General features: G+C 40.2%; 1 protein-coding gene across 1 annotated transcript; it reads right to left on the bottom strand.

The window, feature by feature from the left end:
* Positions 1-1,212: 1,212 nt before the first annotated feature.
* FERRY3 (FERRY endosomal RAB5 effector complex subunit 3) lies at positions 1,213-20,332 on the bottom strand. Its single transcript, XM_066319681.1, has 14 exons — positions 20,258-20,332; positions 18,880-19,074; positions 18,469-18,614; positions 17,200-17,381; positions 15,961-16,060; positions 15,760-15,881; positions 14,430-14,536; positions 12,756-12,953; positions 11,431-11,559; positions 10,335-10,403; positions 8,663-8,865; positions 3,730-3,787; positions 2,409-2,476; positions 1,213-1,461 (listed from the first exon to the last, which is right to left on the bottom strand). The coding sequence occupies exons 2-14, from the start codon at positions 19,055-19,057 to the stop codon at positions 1,369-1,371; spliced, it is 1,653 nt and encodes a 550-aa protein (XP_066175778.1). The 5' UTR covers positions 19,058-19,074; positions 20,258-20,332; the 3' UTR covers positions 1,213-1,368.
* Positions 20,333-20,343: the final 11 nt, after the last annotated feature.

Below are 20,343 nucleotides of genomic sequence, written 5' to 3'. Positions count from 1 at the left end.
CAGCATGCAAGACTTGATAAAAATACTAAGCTGAGTCTGTTATTTACACAGTGACTTTATAATCATCATGAAGTGGTGAATATTTCTTTGGTTCTCCGTGAGAACTTAAAATTATGCAGCTTCCCCAAAACAGAACTTTCCAATCTTTGCATTGATTAAGCTAAAAACCATTTTTTTTAAAATCACTATGAAGACAGAAAATAAATTGGGTTTTAATTGGCTTCCAGGTTCTCCAGTTTCCAGTGCACAATTTCAGCAGTACATAGGAAGAGGCTTCTGATTCAAAGCCAGGTCTGCCAGGAACCCCATGATTCCCACATACCAGAGCTGTGGATTTGGAAATCCTACTACATGGAACCCTTACCCCCACAGCTGCTTTGCTGTGAGCTCAGTGGTTCTGGCAACCCCAAGAATCCCAGTTCCAGACAGAACTTTCCCTGTGGCCATGGAAGGGCTGCTTCCAGCTCCTGGGTCCACAGCTGAGTTCCAAGATTGTCCATGATGAGGGAAAAGCAGTTCCCAATGTCCCCCTTATCCCCCATCACTGGGATGCACAGGTGGTTTGGTTAGATTTTTTTTGACTGAATTTAAGTTTTTCCCAAGAAATTTCATAGCTGCATCTTGAGTAGTCTCCCTGGCATTTCTGATTAGTCATAAAATGTTAATAATCAATAAGCAGCAATTTTTATCTGTATAACAGAGTCCAGAACACTTTAGTGTTCCTATGAGGTTGGTCATATGATAAACCTGTCAATGTGAAGTTTGGAAATAAAGCAAAAAGCAAACATGGTTAAAAAAAGGAAGAAATAATACTTTAAAATTTCTAATTATTGTCACAAGTGTATATTACCTAGATTTTTTTAACACTTCCACAATCTACAAAATGTAACAGGGTAAATGTTTGATTCAAGTCTTTCATTCTGTAGCAGTAAAATCACTGTGGTCACTATAACAATTTCATTGGTTATTCTAAGGAAACACCTGATGTGCTCCATATTATTTTAAAAGTCAATGAGAGAATTTAGAAAATGTTTGTAGAACCCATTTCTAGCATAAGCTCTTATTGGTACTACCTATGTATGACAACTATCTACATATTTCTGTAGATTTCATACAAGTTATATTGAATGTCTTTCAGATAAAGGTGAGGAATTTATCATCAATCCTGTGTAGAAACAAAGCAAGAGGCAAAAATCAGCTGCTACCAGCCAATTACAGACAACATTTATCTTTTATTACAACATGATTCTTGAAATTGCAACAAATGCCACCTTGGGGTCATCAGTCCACAGGAAAGAGACATCCTAGTCCAGAATCTCCTTAATATCATCCTCTGCCAGCAGGATACAGGTTAGTGCCCCACAGAAATCAGTGCTTGGAGGTGAGAGTCAGTGTGGAGGATACTCTGAAGATCTGTGGCAGCATGTTACTCAGCTGGTAAAACATTTCCTCAGAAATTGTCTGGAAAATAAACCAATACATGGGTAAGCTTTGGATTTTTGTAGTTTGGAAGAATTAAGTCTCTCTCAACTTTGTTTCTTGGTATTTAAGATGATTGCTGCTGTTCAGAAGACAACTAAAATAATTTTCAAACTGTGTCTTATAATTCTACTGAATCCAGCTAAAAGATTGACCCAAAAATACTGGCTGTATATTTATTTGACATATCCACATGTCCATTTCCAGTAGATTTCTCATTCCAGGGATTGATCATTTCTGCCAAACATAAACAGGACAGTGCTGCTTATTTATAGGACTCCTGCTCTCTGCATTTCAGGACTAGATTCAACTTTGAAATTTATTTGTGGCTTCCTCCTTGCTCAGCAGCTTTCCACTTTGTCAAGAAATACATGTTACTCCTCTCCTAACATACCTCTACTTTTACTGCTTTTTAGAGCAAGCTTTGTGCTGGCCATCTTAGGATAAATTCCTCTTTCTGAAGATCAGCTAGAATTCCAAATTAAATACTTTCAGAATCTAAATTAGAACTACCTTAAAATACCTGGAGAAATTAATGTTTTTGTGGAAGCATGATGAGCTTTCTGCTTTGCAGCTTTCCATGTTGTCAGACAATATGACTAATAAACAACTCAAGTTATGTAACAAAAGGTTAGCCCATCAGAGTAATTAACAGCAAAAATTATCTTTTTCAAAGGTTCATCACTGTAAAGGTGAACTTCCCAGTTTGAAATTTTAGCATCCTCTCAGAAAATACTACTGGATATTCAAAAATATAAACCCACCCTTATTCCTCTTTTATAGGCAAGGAAATGAAACCAGATTGATTAATTTAAACTCACTCAAGAGGGGCAGGCAATAGCAAAAATATCACAACTAGATCTGCTGACACTGGTGACTTTTTTCTACCAGGAGTCTCCTAGGTTAGATATGACTTTGGCTTCACCTACCTGTGGTACCAGGAATTGTACAGTCCGAGAAATTCCTCCATCCCATGAGGCCATTTCCATCATGAAACCTAAAAAACCAGCATTGACACTGGATTACTGTGCAATACCCCCCAGCAGTTACAGCATGACCAGGCAGTGAGGGAGTTTTCACACACAAGTAGGGTTTGAACTACCTTAATTAGGGATGTTCTCAACTGCCTTTAAATCAGACTTGGGCAATCTGAATCAAATGTAGACAAATCTAATGAGGAGTTCTGCAGAATACCTATACTGAGGACAGAATAATCAGTCCTACTGTGCAGCACAGTGATACACAGCAGAAGTGAGAATTGCTCCAGTGTGTCAGGAGTTCCTTCTATGGCTTCCTTTCACTGAGAAACAGGCGTGAGCCTCACTTTGGCCTCCCAGCATCTGAAGGCAGCCCACAGGAAAGATGGAGAGGGACTCTTGACAAGGGCCTGGAGTGTCAGGACATAAGGGAATGGTTTCACACTGACAGAGGAGGTTTAGATGGATATGAGGAAGAAATTGTTTCCTGTGATAATGCTGAGGCCCTGGCACAGGTTTTCTAGAGAAGCTGTGGCTACTCCATCCTTGAAAATATTCCAGGATTCCTGGCAGTGTTCAAGGCCAGGCTGGATGGGGCTCTGAGCAGCCTGGGACAGTGGCAGGTGTCCCTGCCCATGGCAGGAGGTTGGATTCTTCAAGGTGCCTTCCAACTAAAACCATTCTATGATTCTATGATGATTCTACAGGGAAAAATCTCAGAACTCATTTATTGCTCAAGTGATGAACTACCAAAGGCCACAGAAATCCTCTCGTGGCAAATAAGGATGCTCAGAAAAACACTTGTTTAATAGAAGTGGATGACATATCCATTGTGAACTACTAAAGGTCAACTACTATAAGAAGAGCCTCCTCAAGCAGGTGGTTAAAAGAAAGTGACTGGTTCAACTATTTAAGTGCAGCATACAAAAATGCAAAAAGTAAAAACATCACTTAAAAAGACAGAAAACTATGCTGAGTCATGAGGACTATTTTTTCCTAATATCCAACCTAAACCTGCTGTCAGTGTGAAGCCATTCCCCCTTGTCCTGTCACTCCAGGCCCTTGTCAAGAGTCTCTCTCCATCTTTCCTGTGGGCTCCCTTCAGGCACTGCAAGGCCACAGTGAGGTCACCCCAAAGCCTTCTCCTCTCCAGGCTGAGCAATCCCAATTCCCTCAGCCTTTCCTCCCAGCAGAGCTGCTGCAGCCCTTTAATGAGTTCACGTCCCTGCTCTGGACTGGGTCCCCAGATCCCACTGGAGCTCCACTCCCATACCTTTGACACACTTGAACACGAGCTCTGCCCTCTTCAGGCACCATGGAATGGTCATCTCCTAAAATGAAGAAATAAAAAGCCTCAATGCCCCACAGATCTAACCAGCAAGAATAGCAATGAAATTATTAAAAGCAATAATTTTTTTGCCCTAAAATATAATTTTTAAGCAGCATTTGGGACCTTGTTTTCAGAACATTCTAGGCAGGTGTACATGTCTTACAGGTGACCATAAAAGCACTACCACTCCTTACTGCTTGCTAGGAGAGCCAGTGTCAGAACAATAGCACACATTTTTAAGCTGAGATGTTGAATAAAAATGCTGCTGAACCCACTGGAAACTGGGCTGTTCAATTCCCCTGTGGAGCTCCAGAAAAAGTCTACTATCCAACTGATAATTGTCTGGTTCATGCTTCAGCAAATCAAAGGCAGGCTCTGACCACATCTTAGTAACACAATGATGACTCCTATCTGTTCTTGATTTTGTTTAAGGTTTCTTGGCATGCCCACAACCTTCAGTAAAACCTTCTCTCTAATACTGGAACTGGAAGAAGCCCTTCTCCCTTAAGATGCATTTATGGTCAGAGTGAGAACAAACGAAATTTATCTTCATCTGATAAAGGAGTTTCAGGTACCAACAGCAAATCCTTACCTGAAGTTAAATAGCAAAACAGGACATAAAAACCACAGTGGTTTAAGATATGGCTACAAGCACTGGGCTAAATAATTTAAGTTTAAAGTTCATGAAATGTTTTTTGGCTGTATGCTACAAAGCCAATTACACCATGATGATGTAATTCTATCAGAGACAGAATGACTCACTGCAAACACTTCTCAGAAAGAAGAAAACAATATCTGTTTCTTTCTGCTGTACTCTTCAACATGAAGATAAGCACCCTCTACTCTGAATACAAGAATATAGACATGGAAACCAATTTAGCATTCTAAGTCCCTTTTCAAACTTAAGCTTTACATAGCTTTCTATTCACTAAAGTCAGCCTCTGTTTTGCAATGTTAAACACAGTGCAATCTGATCTTATCAGAAAGCCTAATTCCAGGATTAAAGAAAGTTATTTGAGAGGCAAGGTGATCTAAGAATGCCCAGTGATAACACAACTGATAAACTGAATGTGTGGCTTCATTAAACAACTGCTGAAAGCCGAAATTCTTCCTTAGGTGGGAGGATCTCCTGCCATTCCCCCAAAATACACTGTATGTTAAAAACAGGGTAAGTTTGAAATATTTTTTCATGAAGCTTTCATTATGTAAATCCCTGCAACCCTACATGCTGCTTTTAGGGTATACACCACATTAATCAGACACACCAGTGCTGGACAAGCTTGGGTTTGTAAGTTTTTTTGTTGTGGTTGCTTTTTGACTTTCTAAATTTTTAAGCATTCTGGAAACAACACTTGGTATTTATTATAACTCATCTTCCCATGTGTGCTTTCTGTCACAAGTAAGGTTTATTGTTGGTTTTGATCACTGCTCTGGCTTAGTAAAAAGCAAGTGACTCAGAAGAGAAGTTCTCTCTTAGGAGCACCTTGAGCAATCAGTAATGGGAACTGAGCCTAAAAAGGACTGATCAACACAGCAGGATATGACACCATTCCTTGGACTATTTTAGAGGAACAGAGAAGTTAAATTTTGTGGGCACTTAGGGAAATAACAGAATGTTGCTCCATGTAAGCCACAATAACTGAAAATGACAAAGTAGTGATTCAATTCTAATCCATCCTCACAAACCCATGAATTCACCATGTTACCAGGCATTTTCTCTGGTGTGGAAATGATGGAGGATCAGCTAAGCACCGGTTCAAAACACAGAGAAGGACATAAGAAAGCAGAAAAGCAAATAGCCAACCTCTTTAGAAGGAGTTTTGGATAACAGAATTCAAGAAAGTTTAAAAAAAAAACACCTGGAACTTTGAGTGTTTTTCACTAGCAGAGATACTTCAACACTTTTTAGGATGCAATCATTATGTCAAATTAAGATTTCTTCTATTCATTTAGAAAAAAAAAAAAGGGAGGTGGGGAGACCAGTTTCACTGATTAGAAAGATATGCTGCAACCCTTTTGATTTTATTTTCATTTTATTTGTGACAGGCTTACTACATGGGGCTGCTTAAGGCTTTGGCCTTCGCAGAACCATGTCATAATCAGGTAATTAAAACAGCAAAGTCCACATACATCATCATGTGGGAAAAATATTTCAAACCAAATTTCAATGGGTAATTTCAGCAAGAATTAGGAAGGTGTTTAAATCACAGTGGATCTGTGCAAATTCTAAACACTGGATGAGCAGATAAAAATTTAAAGGCAGGAAACTCAGATGAGAAACATCTTAGTTCAATACACCCATCAGTAACCTCTCTATGGACATAAACTGTGTTCATAAATATTTGTTACACAGCTTACACTCCTTACATTTCTACTTTTTAATTTTTTTTTAAAATTATGGTAATAGAGACAACTGGACTGAGATGACTGAAGACGCACATTTTTGTCACTGTTGCTGTGTGGATAACAGCAATATTGAAACTACCAAGGGAGGGTGCTAGCTCTGGCATTTTTAGCAATGCCTTGCTGTAAGAGCCATTTCATTCCCCAGTTTATGGCAGATTCCAGTGATCAAACAGTAACACCTCACTTGCCCTGAAATCAAACTTGCCTGCTTTTGCCTCTCTCAGGTTCAAATCCAGTTTATTTCCTTCATTTAACTTAATGATCAGACCAGAGAGATCTGTTTTGGTTGTTCTTGCAATAGGAAAAACAAAAGAAAACAGAATTCTTGATTTTTTTTCATAGAAATAATAATAAAATCTAATGGCTTTATTGAGATCAATACAGTCAAATTGACACAGAGGAGGTTTAGATGGGATATGAGGAAGAAATTGTTCTGTGTGAGGGTGGGGAGGCCCTGGCACAGGCTGCCCAGAGAAGCTGTGGCCGCTCCATCCTTGGAAATATTCCAGGAAAGGCTGGATGGGGCTTGGAGCAACCTGGGATAGTGGAAGGTGTCCCTGCCCAAGGCAGGTGATGGGACAGGATGAGCTTTAAGGTCTCTTCCAACCCAAAGCAGTCTGTGATACTGTGATTACTTCTGTGAGGTTATAAACACCACTCTTCCATCTGCATTAGGAGAAAACCTTTGGGAAAAGCACAGAGAACACTGCTAATGAATGCCTGTCCCAGGGAAGCAGGGAAACATCTCTGCAGCTGGGCTCCTGGTTAACCACCTCACAAAAATGTTCCTCTGTAGGTGGTAAATGCAGAGTCAGAACTGTGGCTGCCAAAGGCACTGAGTTCAGGGTAACTTTCAGAAATCTGTCATTACTCACTCTTCCCTCAACAAGGAGCTACAGATTTGTGTGTTTCAAATCAGGTCAGCCAGCTGCCAAGCACTGTAATAAGCAAGCTGCTAATGCAAGTCATACAAAGCCGTTGTGCCTAAACACACACCATCGAGTTGCCCTTCTGCAAAGACTTACAGCTTAATACAAAAGGTAAATTGTTTAACCAGGACCTTTTAAGAATCCAGCACTACACAAGACGATAGTTCTTCAGTTTCACACATCTCAAAGCATGTTGAATGCTTGATCGTGTGTTTTATTTGAAGTTTAAAATACAGATATGCAAACAGAAGCTAAAACTGACCATGTTTAAAGGAAACAAAGAAGAAGAATATAATCAGGTGGCACCCTGATTAAGAAAAAGGTCAATATATTTAATAAATTTCTGAAACATACCAACTGGTTCCCATGAGTCACCCAGGCTGCTGTCGTGCACATTGATTACTTGTATTTGTGTGGAAAAAAATGTCCCAGTACAAGAGATGAAAAATTTCAGAAATAATCTCATCTGTTCCTAAAAGTCTACTTTTACGTATGGAAATACATCCTAGATTCTAGATGTATTAATTAAATAAATTCATCCTAGAATTTATTTTAAATAACCCTAGATTTTTCACAACTGAAAAATCAAAGGGTTATTTAAAATAAATTCCTCCAATAGACTAATTGTTACTGATATCCTTGCATGGATGAACGAATTATCTTCTTTTTCTCATTTCTTTAAGTTTACAGACTTTCAAGCTCTTCAGGATATGAGGCATTGGGCTGTACTCCCTGCCCATTGCTTCTTTCCCTGCCTTCCCACCTATTTTCTTCTCTGTGAGCCAGTTGTGACAGAGAAAAGAGGCTGCTAATAGTTTTAAATTGCTGTGCACTGAGAAATGTTACAGCTGATTGAGAGACAAGCCCTACATCAGAGTCCCTCTACAGAAGAAAATACAAAACTCAGCACAGTAAGTAAGAACATAAAGAGCATCAGCAATATGCTGCCTCTTGACCAGCCAGTATTTGAGGGGACTTAGAGAGGAAACAGGGACAGAAATTGGGCAGTGAAGGAGGAGACAGTTCAAAGTGAAGGTTGCTCCTGTGTACAGCTGAGGTGGTAGAACATTTACAGAAGGTAAAGGTGGTGTTTAGATTTACAGAATTCTAGGCCAAGCTTTTCCAGTTCTGCTGGTCCCAAAACTTAGTTTTAATGTTTTACAGCTACTGATAATTAAAAGTGGGGATCTGGTATCACTACTGCATCAGCAACTCTGAAGGTAGAATTTCTAAGCAACAGCTTCCAGTTGTGTAGTCCCATCTTTTATTAATACTTGTACACCTGCAGTGAGCTGGAGCCAGGAAGTGAATTGTCCAAAAGGATGGGTGGGAATAAAAACTTCGAGTGATTCAGCTGGCTGAGATGTTTTCAATTGGTCCAGCTCCTTAATTTGGGGCACCATGTGAATACAAGTGCCATGTGGTGTGGCAAAAGCCTGTGAGTGAGGAAAACCATCCCACTTGGCCTAAATCAGCATGAAACACCCCCTTTGCAAAAATCCAAGGATATAAAACCAGCCCAAATGTTTCCATCCACTTACTTCTGACATCTCATGCACCAGCAGGAGGGGAATGCTGATGGTGGTGATGTCGTGTGTGCAGCAGACCTTGAGGATGTTCCTGAGCCCCATGATGGCCGGGTCCCGAGCGGTGACGTTCACAGACCTGATGTTGTCATCCACGCACAGATGAAAGGCAACGTGGATTTCTGACAGGTTGGAGTGCCGTGTGATGTAGAACTCTCCTGCACAATAAGGCAAACCAGGAAGGCAAGAAATCATGGTAGTGATCTGTGCTGAAATCCAACTGTTTGGCAATGTAAGAAAGATAAGAGGTAAATACAAATGTACAGCAGAAATGGGGACATACAGAGGAGATCTAAAATCTCTTGGACTGTCACTGTTACACATCCATCCCACACTCCCTCCACTGCTTTGATGGGTTCCACTGGCATCATGGCCACATGGTGTAATAAACCATAACAGTGCCAGTACAGGATATGACCTCTATATAGCACAAAACAGAAAAACAAACCCAGAGGAGGTGCAATACTCAAAATACACAATGCAAGCATGGAATTGCAGACAGATGTGGGAGGCGGAAAGGCCAAAAAAGGATGGGCTCAAATAAAGGATGCACAGAGCCTGTGGAAAAAGATAGTGGGTTATATAACAACTGAGATAGGGCACTAGAACACAAAGGGATCAGTGACCATTAGAATTTAAAATAATTCAGAGTAGTGAGAAGGTGAGTTACTTTGTTGTTTGAAAAAAGTAACCAAGACATCTTGTTGGGCGTATTTTTAGACTTCGCATTAATTTATCAAAGGTGAGAGGCTGTGAAATCCATGTCTCTCTATCATTCCTTTGCACTGGAGATGTAAAGTCTACAGTACAGTCAAGGGAAAAGCAGCTGTGCAATGCCCCACTGTTTCAGTCAACAAATAAACATCTTCCTTCAAACCTATTCCCACTGACCACTGAAGTTAAGATCCTTTCTTTGAACTGGAACAGCTGCAGAATGGGTCTGTACTCTTTCTGGATGACTGCTAAAGAGGCAGGAATCCCCAGCAGTGACTATCTACAAGCAGTAACAGGCCACTGCTGCAAGACACACCTGGATTTATCTGATCCAAGCTGATTTATAATCCGCTCCCACTAACAAAATTTAAGGCACTCATGAAATCAACTTTCGAAAGTCCTCACTCAACCACGGGTTGTATGGACTTAATTCCTACCCCCTCCAACGGCATATTCATCTTCAAATTCCACAGCAGCTTTCCTTACTAAACACCACAACATACACAGAAGATATTCTCCCTGAGAGAGGAATTTATCAAAGTTAAAAAATCCACTCAAAAATCCTTTTCTGTACTATAACAGTGATATACTTATATCCATTTTCAAAAATAAAATTAGCTGATAGTATTGAAGTTTCACCTTTTCCCCAGGATGCTCAAAGATATTTTTTTTTCACCCTCAAATTCCAAAAAAAATTTTAGGCAAAAAGATGTGATGCAGTGGTGAAGCTGGGAATAGAAACCAGATGTCCTGACACCCAGTTCTCTGCCTCAGCCACAGGAACATCCTTCTCCTCTGACTGAGGTCAGCTCGGGTTCAGTTTATAATTTATGTTCTGACTCTAGAGCTAAAAATGTGGATGTATGAAACACCATTTGCTTCAGGAAGAGGGGGTCAGTGCTACACAACTCACCCGGCAAAATGTTCGACTGGTTTCGTTCGATATTCTTCAATTTATCTTCATTCCCATTGATTTTGTTTTCTGTGTATGAACACATGGAAAAAATATTAATCATATCCTCTATTAATTACACTTGCGCATGAAAAGCTTCATGTACTGATATCTGGCTTGAATTTTGACCATGAAGTTACCATAGAGTCCTCAAAATGCAAGGGGGATGGGTAAAAGTGTTTTTGCTGTCTTTAACACACCCCAAACTGAATCCTACCTCAAATCACTGCCCTTCTCACTTACCATCCTATGATATTTCTTCATTTGGACAAAAGCAAACATTATATTCTCAGACATAAAATGAAACTTTGGAAATTGCCCCCACAACCACACAGTATCTTGCTGTTACTCTTTCAGTAATGTAATAAAATAAAACAAATTTGTTCCTAAGAGATTTGCATAAATCAGCAGCACAAAACCAGCTGTCACCCTTGAGATGCAGCAATACGCACATTCTTAAGGGAACTTGTTTTTCTGTGTACTCATTTGTTCCTGATGCACTTAAATCACGTAAGTAGCTCTTTGCAGGGAAAACAAAGTTTCATGATGTCCTAAATACCATGTGGTCAGAGTATTTCCCAGCCATCTGCAAACACAACTGTAAGGAAAACCATTCCCAAAGCTTTGGTCAGCACTAAAAAGCTAAATACACATTTAGGCAATTTGCTATTTGGTTTTCAGCATTCACTATAAAGAAAGGGGGAAACGTCAAAACTCCTTTTCTGCAACGTTTAAAGATTTAAGTGTAAATGGCATTAAAAAGGTAAAGACAGATGAAGTTTGTGCTGCTGCAGTTTAGGAAAGCAGAATGGCCTGATGTACTTCCCATGCTGTTAAAATATGACTTTTATATGTGGATTCATTATAAAGGAGCAGCAAAGATACCACCTGAACATCATGTTCTCCCTGTGAATTTCACTGAGTTTCTTCATGAACCCAAACACTCCATTTTACAGATGAAACAACTGCAGAAGAGTGGCATCTACTCTGCCCTGCCCACAAACATGCAGCTGACCACTGTTCTATTTCAAGGAGCGTAATTTTGGTTGTCACTGACCGTGGTGTCTTTTTGTCTTGCTGCTACGCTGTGCTCTGGCCTTAAGTACAACCTTCTGGACAATTTCAAGTTGTTCTTGGATTCCAGGAAAATGGAAATCCGTGCATTCTTGGCAAACGGTTGCGAAATCTAGGAAAAAAATAAGATTGAAATGCATGTCCTGAGGTTGTGCTCAGTAACATTATGTAATTCTACTCTACTGATCAAGTAAATCCAGCTATAAAGGCAAACTCTCCAAAAGCAGATAAAGCCCTACTGGACTCCTCTTCCAAAATTTATTGAGATTATATTTGACAAATTGTGACATGGTCCCATACTTTCCCCTCTACTGTGGCTGCAGAATCTAGTTGGTGGCCAGAAGATGCAATTTTGGGTTAAATGGCATTATTTAAATGTCTGACTTCTCTCATTACCTAAAATTTAGCATAAACCCAAATCTTCTCCTTTTGTTATTCATTTAAATATTTAAACATTTTAAAAACTACCTGCAAAATAAATACAAGTGCAAAATAATACTGTTAAAATTAAACAACTTGGAAACCATCAACACCACAAATGCAACTGCAGTTTTTCCTGGTATACTTCCCTTTCCTACTTGCTACAAGCCTGATTCCAACAGCTTCCAGGTAATATCAGCCACCACAGTAAATTTTTTAATGGCATGCAAGAATAATGACAAGTAATAGTAAAAAAAAACAACATTCCAACTGTGAGTATTTTGGCATTAAACTTCAAGATGAAGGAGGAAAAGTCAAACAGGAATAAGAAGTTTCATTGGTTAACCTAGACAGAAAACACCATCATAGTACCCACTTACTCAAAAGATATGCACTTAAAATGCCTATTAATCCAACTTTCCAGGAGCCAGGGAGTCATATTCCTATTGTTCATTTTAATGGAGTTCACAGTATCAAAAGCACATGGTGTTTTTATATATTTTCCTATCACTTTTAAATCTGGGCATATTTCTTTTTCATTTTTGCAGATAGGTTCAGTGTGATAATCTGGTATTAAAGAGTTAGAAACTCCTATAATGAATTTGTCTAAATCAGTATCGAAGGGTCCTCTCCAGTATTGATTTTTGTTACTCAGACACAAAATGTAGGGAAGAGATGAGAGAGAACACCACAACACTATCCCCCATCTTCATCCATGTCTCTTTTTGCATTTGTTACCCTTTTGCAGTACCATATCCAAAACATGAGGGCCTCCACTGAATTTTAACTTTACAAAGAATATTTTTCTGTGAAAGAAGACAAGATTTGATTCTAATTCATTATTTTACTCATTTTTACTGACATGACACCTCCCATTAGAACGCTCACCTCTTTTGATGCCGCTGTATGAGCTGATCCTGTTATCCACCAGTAACACCAGGCCACAGAGGGAAGTTGAGTAGAGGGACATTGCAGTCTGAAGCCTGTGCAGCTTCACCCCACTGCGGTGATTGCGCTTGTGTTTGCAGAAATCCAACATATCAGCTCTCAGCAGCCTCAGGTTGTGCATGGTCTTCAGCTGAGCTCCTGCACAGAGCACACGTGGCTTAATCCCAGTGGAAGACTAAACTCTGGACTGGGATTGAAACGCAAGAGCACAAAGTGCTTCCCTAAAGATCTGTAAGGGAGCTGTAACCAGTAACACCCAGAGGAAGTTCTTAGCCACACATTCAGTTTTACAGACACATCAGCAATTTGCAAAGTAGCAATGAAAACACAGTATTTTCACAAAGTGAGGCTTGTCTGTGCCTGAAATGAGCCTTATTCCCACTGCAGAATCACAGAATTATTAAGGTTGGAAAAGACTTCCAGAATCAAGTCCAACCTATGCCCAGTCCCCACCGTCACCAGTCCAGAGCACTGAGTGCCACGTCCAGGCACTCAGTGGGATGGGGACTCCAAACCTCCCAGGGCAGCCCCTTCCAACCCTTTCTGTGAATATTCTGGGGAATACTGCAGGGCTAGGGATGAAATAATGATGTGTGTTGGCATATCCTTCCCCACCCTCCTCAGAACCACTCCACAAGCCCAGGAACTCCTGCTTAGGCCTTAGCAATGAGCTGGGTGCTGAGGCATCCCAGGAACTGTTGCATGGCTGAAGTGGAAGCTGCATGGAGGGGAAGGGATCATCAATCAGCCCCTGGAAACATCCCCTACCTGACCCATGGCCTGAGGGGAACAGCACCATTGCTGCTGGAGTTTTGGAAACTCCAGCAATTCAACCTGAGGATGAACATTTCCCAAATGACTCAAGGCAATCATCTTATGACCCTATGGACAGTGGTCCTAAGGGATATACTTGGAGCTTTCCTGCACCACAGCAAGCTGCACCAGCATCTCCCTGACAGAGATGCCTCTCAGAGCCTGCAAACTCCCAAGTTTGTGATACAGGGAGGATTGTTGCTGCCCATCTCTGCCTAAATCATTTTTGATTTGGTTGTAATCCAATTTTCTTCTCTGTGTTTTATCTATACAGTGATAGAGTGAACCTTGCCTTTGAACTTTTTTGCTCTTTTGCAAATTTGTATCAAACCTGCTTTGGCTGGTGCCTTTGCTGGTGATTTTTTAAGTGACCTAAACCACTCCTGCAATAACATAACATGGTCAAAACAACACAAGAAGATTCCACTGCACAAACGAAAATACAAATTTCAAGTATCTATTCTGCTGTCAACTGATCATGGGAAGCGAACTTCGTAAACACATTTTTCTACCAAATGTAAGAAAAGCCAAAGCATCTTTTTTAGGCAATATGTTTTGCTGTTGCTATGCTTTTTTACATGAGTCACTCAACCAAAGTGGATAAAAATTTGCTTTTAGAATGTTTTCCATTAAGATTTCCACCTTCTTCAGACATTGCTTGATACAGTTTATGTTGTTCTCTTTCATGTGTAAAGAACAAACACAAAACAATTCCAAACTATGCATTATACACATTGAGAGTTAAATGTGTAACTGGATACATTATTTATTACCACCTGATTTTTGCTTTACTCCACTTACCTAAGTGAATAGTAAAGCTTTCTTCTAACAGCCTTTGCTCTTCATAGATTCTCCCATTTCCATCCACAGATTCCCTCAGCTGGCTGGGCTGAACTTTAATTTCATCACTAAAATAATGAGAAAAGTACCAAAAAGTCAATCCTAATTTTTATTCAAGACCATCAACTTTGGGAAAGTTATCCCAAGTTTTCTCTGCTGGCCTGTGGAAGCCAGACCAAACCTATGAGCATGAGCTCCACACGTGAGGTTTCACCTTTGCCTTCCTGGCAGCAGGAAGAAGAGACTCCACTGCTAGATTTACACTACTTGGCCCATTTGTAAAGCATTCCAAGACTGAGAAATAAAAATAAGTCACAGTACCTAGTTATAGCATAGTAAGAATGCAGGAATAAAAGGAAAACAAAAAGAATTCTCCTCAGCCTCTTTACAACAAAACCTTATTTATGAGGTTATTAGATAAAGTGCTTCTTTTCTCCTTCTCACACTAAATGGAAGATTAAAAACCACCTTATCAAATGTTCCACAGTGTTCAAACTACCAGGAAACATTTCAGGTATCAGTTGTTTTTTTTTCCCTAAATTCAGCTGTCTGGTAGTGATACAAGTACTGTTCCTAATACATCAGCATCTCTCCAGTTTGTTTCTGCATTAGTGAAAAGTTTCTCTGTTTTCAAAGTGCCTCACCTCCAAAAATCTTTTATAAACTTGCAAGCAGTTCTACTGACTTCAACTGCCAAGTAGCAATGTACTAGTGATAAAGAGTAAGGACCCCACCCAATTTACAAATTCTAATTTCCCCGCCATTTCCTCAAACAGAGGAAAGCTTCTCATTCAACTCTCTCCACAAGTGTTCGCACTAAAAGAATACCATTTTTCAGCTATCCAGTGACATACACATAGGAAAAGAGGCTTGTTAATTTGAACCATTCTTACCATTTTTTTCAAGTACCATTATTCTCCAGAACATGCTTGGGTGGTAACAAAAAGCCTTGTAAAACAGTGTTAAAGACAGACATAGGAAAGAAAGGCAAAATAGGAGGAAATTCCACTCACGTCAAGCTGTACTTGACAGCATTACAACACTCTGGTACAGAGAGGTTGTAGCATCACACAATGAACTCCTAAAATTACACATATTTGTTTATGATGGTCTATTTGCCTTTGATATGCTTTGATTATCCAATGTAAATTATTTATAGATATGATCATATAATAATAAATACGACTACAATGTCCTATTTAAAAGATTATGTAAAATGCAAATCATTTGAACTATTTCAGCTGGAATTAAGCATCACAGAGGAATTAAGCATCACAGAAGAATTAAATACCTGACTGAGCTGTTGTTGGGATTCTTTAGGTCCTGATGAAGCTTTATCACCCACTCCTGATATTCCTGCTTCTGGATAGCAGTAGTCTGTTTTAATTCATTGGTCCATTTGTTCTCCAAATCCTGACAGGACAGAAGTGATAATCTGAGTGGTGTGGGTGTTCTTTTTAAGGTGATTACGTGCATGACATATTCTAGTTACCTGCTGAGACTCAAAATGCTGAGCTGCTAAGGAATTCACATCCTGGTCAGTCAGTGACTTTCCAAGCTCCTGCATCACCTTATCCATTTCAGCTCCTTGCCTGAAAGAGAAGCAAACGCAGATTTCAGAAGACTGGCCAGCAGAACATCCTTTGCTGTGATACAACAATAAACTTGGTGTTTGTCACTGACAGAATAAACAGCCACAGATTTAGCAATGAAAATCCACAAAACAAATTGGAGTTAAGGGTCAGGCATTCAAGTCAACTTCTGTGTAAACAGAGCACCACTTACCCTCATCTGGGACAGTCTCAGCTGCCACCAACATAGAGATGTGATAAATTCCAACAGATACATAAATTCCAGCAGAGCCAATACACAGCTACATTGCACCTGAGCTATACAACAATACTGCTCTTTCCTCTGTATCCACACTTGAGAAGAGGCAATGAGCAGCAAAAAGATTTGCTAATACCTTACTGGCAGCATTGACCCTCAAACTAGAAATATGTACAATTCAGTCCAGAAGAAATCACAGTATGAACTGTCCAATGTGAGCTTAAACATATACAGCTCAAGAGGAATATTGCCACTCAGAATGCTAAACCAGACCTACTGAAATTACTGTGGCACAAAAAGAAAAATCCACGTTCAACGTGTTCCCTCTTGTGGATAAAGGAGTCACCTGCTGCTACACAAGCTTACTCCAGAACTCAAGACACAAACTCAACACTTTCTGGAAGTCAAGACTTATATTCTCCTCAGTCACTGAAAATAATAGAAGGCCATCAACATAAGGTAGCTGACCCTAATGACATCCTAGAATTCTGGAATGTTTTGGGCTGGAAAGGACCTGAATGTTCATTTCATTCCAACCCCCTGCCATGGGCAGGGACACCTTTCCCCAGACCAAGTTGCTCAGATCCCCATCCAACCTGGCCTTGGACACTTCCAGGGATGAGGCAGCCACAGCTTCTCTGGGCAACCTGTGCCAGGGCCTCACCACACCCTGAGTAATGAATTTTTTCCCAATATCCAATCTAAACCTCCTCTCTGTCAGTTTAACTCCATTCCCCCTTGCCCAATCTCTACATACTCTTGTGCTAGCCAGTGTTTAATGACTTTGGGTTTACACAGACAAATTCAAGCTACATATGTTGTCCTATGAGTTAATACACCCAGTGGCAGGTATTCCTATTGAACAAGAGAGAGGAAAACCTAAAAATTAGAAATGTAATACCTTTCACGTAGCTTTTTCAGTTCCACGTCCCTTTCACTTATTAATTCTGAGATGCTAACAAAATAATTGTGTTCCAGGTTTAACAGCATTTCAGAAGCTGGAGAATGGATTAGATCATGATAAACATCTGCAAAATCTTCATCCCAGCTGGTTTCTTCAGGTTTGGCATGTTCTAATGTTGTCTAAAGAAAATGAAAGAGATTTTAGAGGATAAAGATACCTCTTCGGACATATAAAGATCCCTTATAATGGTGAGGTAAAACCATGGGGGCCCACACACAGCCTTTACCATACATAAGTTATCTTCCCTAATTTAACCTTTCTGCATTCTTCCTTAGCTCTCAATTTTCTCCTCTACTATTTTTTCACTTTCAAAGCAACTAAAGTCAGAATCATTAAGGTTTGGACTACAGCGAGGAATTACCAGTTTTCACACAATACCAGCTTGGAAAGAATAGCAATATCCATAATAATATTTGCATCTGATGAATTGTAGATCAGGCCCAAAACACCAGCTGTGCAAACAAAAATGCTTTGCTAGTAAGGATGACTAACCTCTGATGTCACTAAGAATTTAATCAACAACACTGATATATGGAAAGCTATTTTTATTGAACAAAGAATGGCCCATGAATGCCAGTTTTGCAAGCTTTTTATGGAATTTTTCACATTTTTCTGTATTTCATGAGAAGCAAATTAAATTCCTATAAACTTTTCCTCAAAGAATGCAGGTTTGTCATTCCTTTTTTTCTCTTCATTAGGACTCCTCCAGTTCTTTTGCACTTCACTATTTTTAAGATCCCACGTCAAACTGGAGACATTATTCCAATTAAAGCCTCATCCTTCCTAAATAATAAGAAATAGTCATATGAACTCAAAAAATGAACTGAAAAGTCTCTCTCAATTGTACACTTTCTTCTTCTAGCCTTAATTGCTGTTACTGAGATTTAGGATAGGAGTGTCACTTCATTATTTCTTGCTTTAATTCTATGCCACTATAAGCCTTATGCCTATTTTTTGTTTGAGTATCAACAGTTAAATGAACAGTTTGCCTCTCTGTTTTCTATCTTTTTACTCTATTAAATTCAAGAAAAGTCTGACTAAGAACTTCTAGGATGAAGACCTGATGCTCACTTTCAGATAAAAAGAGAAAACTGCAAGAATTGCAGTGAAATTTAGTGTAACATTTCATGCCCACAACTGTGATTGCACACACACACACACACATACTCTCACAAAGGAATATTAACCTTCCAGCCTTAATCTTACCTCTTTATAAGCTTTAGCCCAAGTATCTGCCAGCTGGTTGATGTCTACTTTTCCTGATTTCACTGCTTCCAGAGCCACTTCAGCTTCTCTGTCATAATCTTTAATAGTTTCCTCTTCTACAAATTTATGAAGAGATTGCTTCAAGTCTATTACAACAAGAAAAAAAAAATGCTCCATCAACAGAACACAGTAATCACCGAGGAAACCTGTAAGTAAAGTTTTTCACCTGAAAGCCTTTTCCTTGCTAGCACTTGCTCGCCCTGACGGTAATTTTCTCTGATGTTTTGGTATTTAAAAACCAATTTTGTAAACACTGTTCCAGTAAACACTCTTATTTTGGTTTCTTAGAGCAAGCTTCAAGAGACTTGTGGACAAGGATACATGAGATTAATTTAAGAAATCAATTAATACCATTTTCTATAAAGCATGGCAGGTTGTGCAGAACCATCAGACGTCCATGCAAATGACTGATATTCTCTTGCACGGGGAATTTGAGAGGCACGGTAAGCACCAAATGTTCATTTCCAGCACTGAATTTGTAGACATAGTCTCTCTCTCTAGTGAAAGTTTTTCCTTTATTGGGCTTCATCCTCTTGAGTTTGTTTTCTGCAACAGAAATGAAAGTAACAAGGAAGTAAAAAGAATTATTTCTGTAAACTCAGAAGTAAAAATTGGTAATGAAAAGCCATAGTTTTGCTAATAATTAACAGACAAAAATACTTAACCCCCCAAATTTTCATAGATACTCAGTTTTGAGTTCCAAATACATGCATCTGGAATTGAAGCATAAATACCAGTTTCCAAAATATGAAGTGCTTGTAAAATGCATTTGAGTGTGTCAATATATACATTTGGGTAATTGCTCTTAAAAATTACAGCCCAAATCTCCTGACTTAAAAGCAAAACCAGGGCAGAGGGGCATCCTGATAAACAGAAAATTAACAGAAACACCCTGACTTCTGTCACGGATGCCTCAAAAGCTGAAATCCTGCAGAGTGCATAGAGTTTTTATTTCCTCCTTTCTGCAGGTGCAAGGCCTGGGCGGTGGGGGAGCAGATGTTTGCAACAATTTTTAGAAAGAACTGATTTTGTCTTTCTTTAACCTGCATTAAAAATTAGCCAAAAGAGATGCAAGGAGGAGGCTGTGCACAGAGTGAAAATACAGGCAGGGGTAACTGTGCTGGTATTTTTACCCTCCACGGGGCTCCTCTGCTCATTCACATCCCTCTGTTGTGAACATCACCTGCAAAGCTGGACACATTGCTCCAGCCGAACCCTCCCAGTGCTAAAAACCACACCCCGAGGAGAAGAAAAAACAAGAAAGATAAAAATTTCTACAGCAGAATTCACGGGTTAAGGGGGTGTATGGGTGTTTTGGGGTGGGTTTTTCTGTGAACAAACATACGTGTTAGACACGGAATGAAACAAGTCCGTTTCAAAACAAACATCACAGGACGACCAATATTGATGCGAGGCGGTGTCCCGGCCTCTCTGGGAGTGGGATTGGAAGGGAAATCCTGGGAAACACAAACCGGACCACGCTCTTTCTACGGCTGCCCGACGCGGCGAGGAGGTGGGGAGGAAGCTGGCGGAGAGGGAGCGAGGGACGAATCCCTGTTCCAAAGAGGCGTCCCGCTCCTGAAATCGCAGGCTCAAAGCCGGCAGGACACGGCCTGCGGGACCCATCCGCCCTCTCCCCGCCGCGGGGAGCTCCCGGTGTCCGCATTCCCTCCGCCGGAAGGGCAGCGCCCGGGGGCACCGGGAGCCGGCCGGCCCCGTCCGCACTCACCTGGCTCCGGGCGGGCAGCCGCGGGTTAAGCGGGCCCCGGGAAGCGGGAGCCGGGATGTTCCGCCCACCCCGGCCCGTCATCGCAG

Source organism: Sylvia atricapilla, chromosome 5 (genome assembly GCF_009819655.1).
Source record: "Sylvia atricapilla isolate bSylAtr1 chromosome 5, bSylAtr1.pri, whole genome shotgun sequence".
In the NCBI taxonomy this organism is placed as follows: Eukaryota; Metazoa; Chordata; class Aves; order Passeriformes; family Sylviidae; genus Sylvia; species Sylvia atricapilla.
This window is presented reverse-complemented; position numbering and strand designations above follow the sequence as displayed.

Bases quoted from the DNA above. Each gene is read 5' to 3' on its own strand.
- FERRY3 (XM_066319681.1), bottom strand. From the start codon at position 19,057: ATGAAGCCCAATAAAGGAAAAACTTTCACTAGAGAGAGAGACTATGTC. The intron at 18,615-18,879 runs GTATTAATTGAT...TTGTTGTAATAG, and splicing joins GCCATGCTTTATAGAAAATG to ACTTGAAGCAATCTCTTCAT. The intron at 8,866-10,334 runs GTGAGTTGTGTA...CTTATTGTGCAG, and splicing joins CCAGTCGAACATTTTGCCGG to GAGAGTTCTACATCACACGG.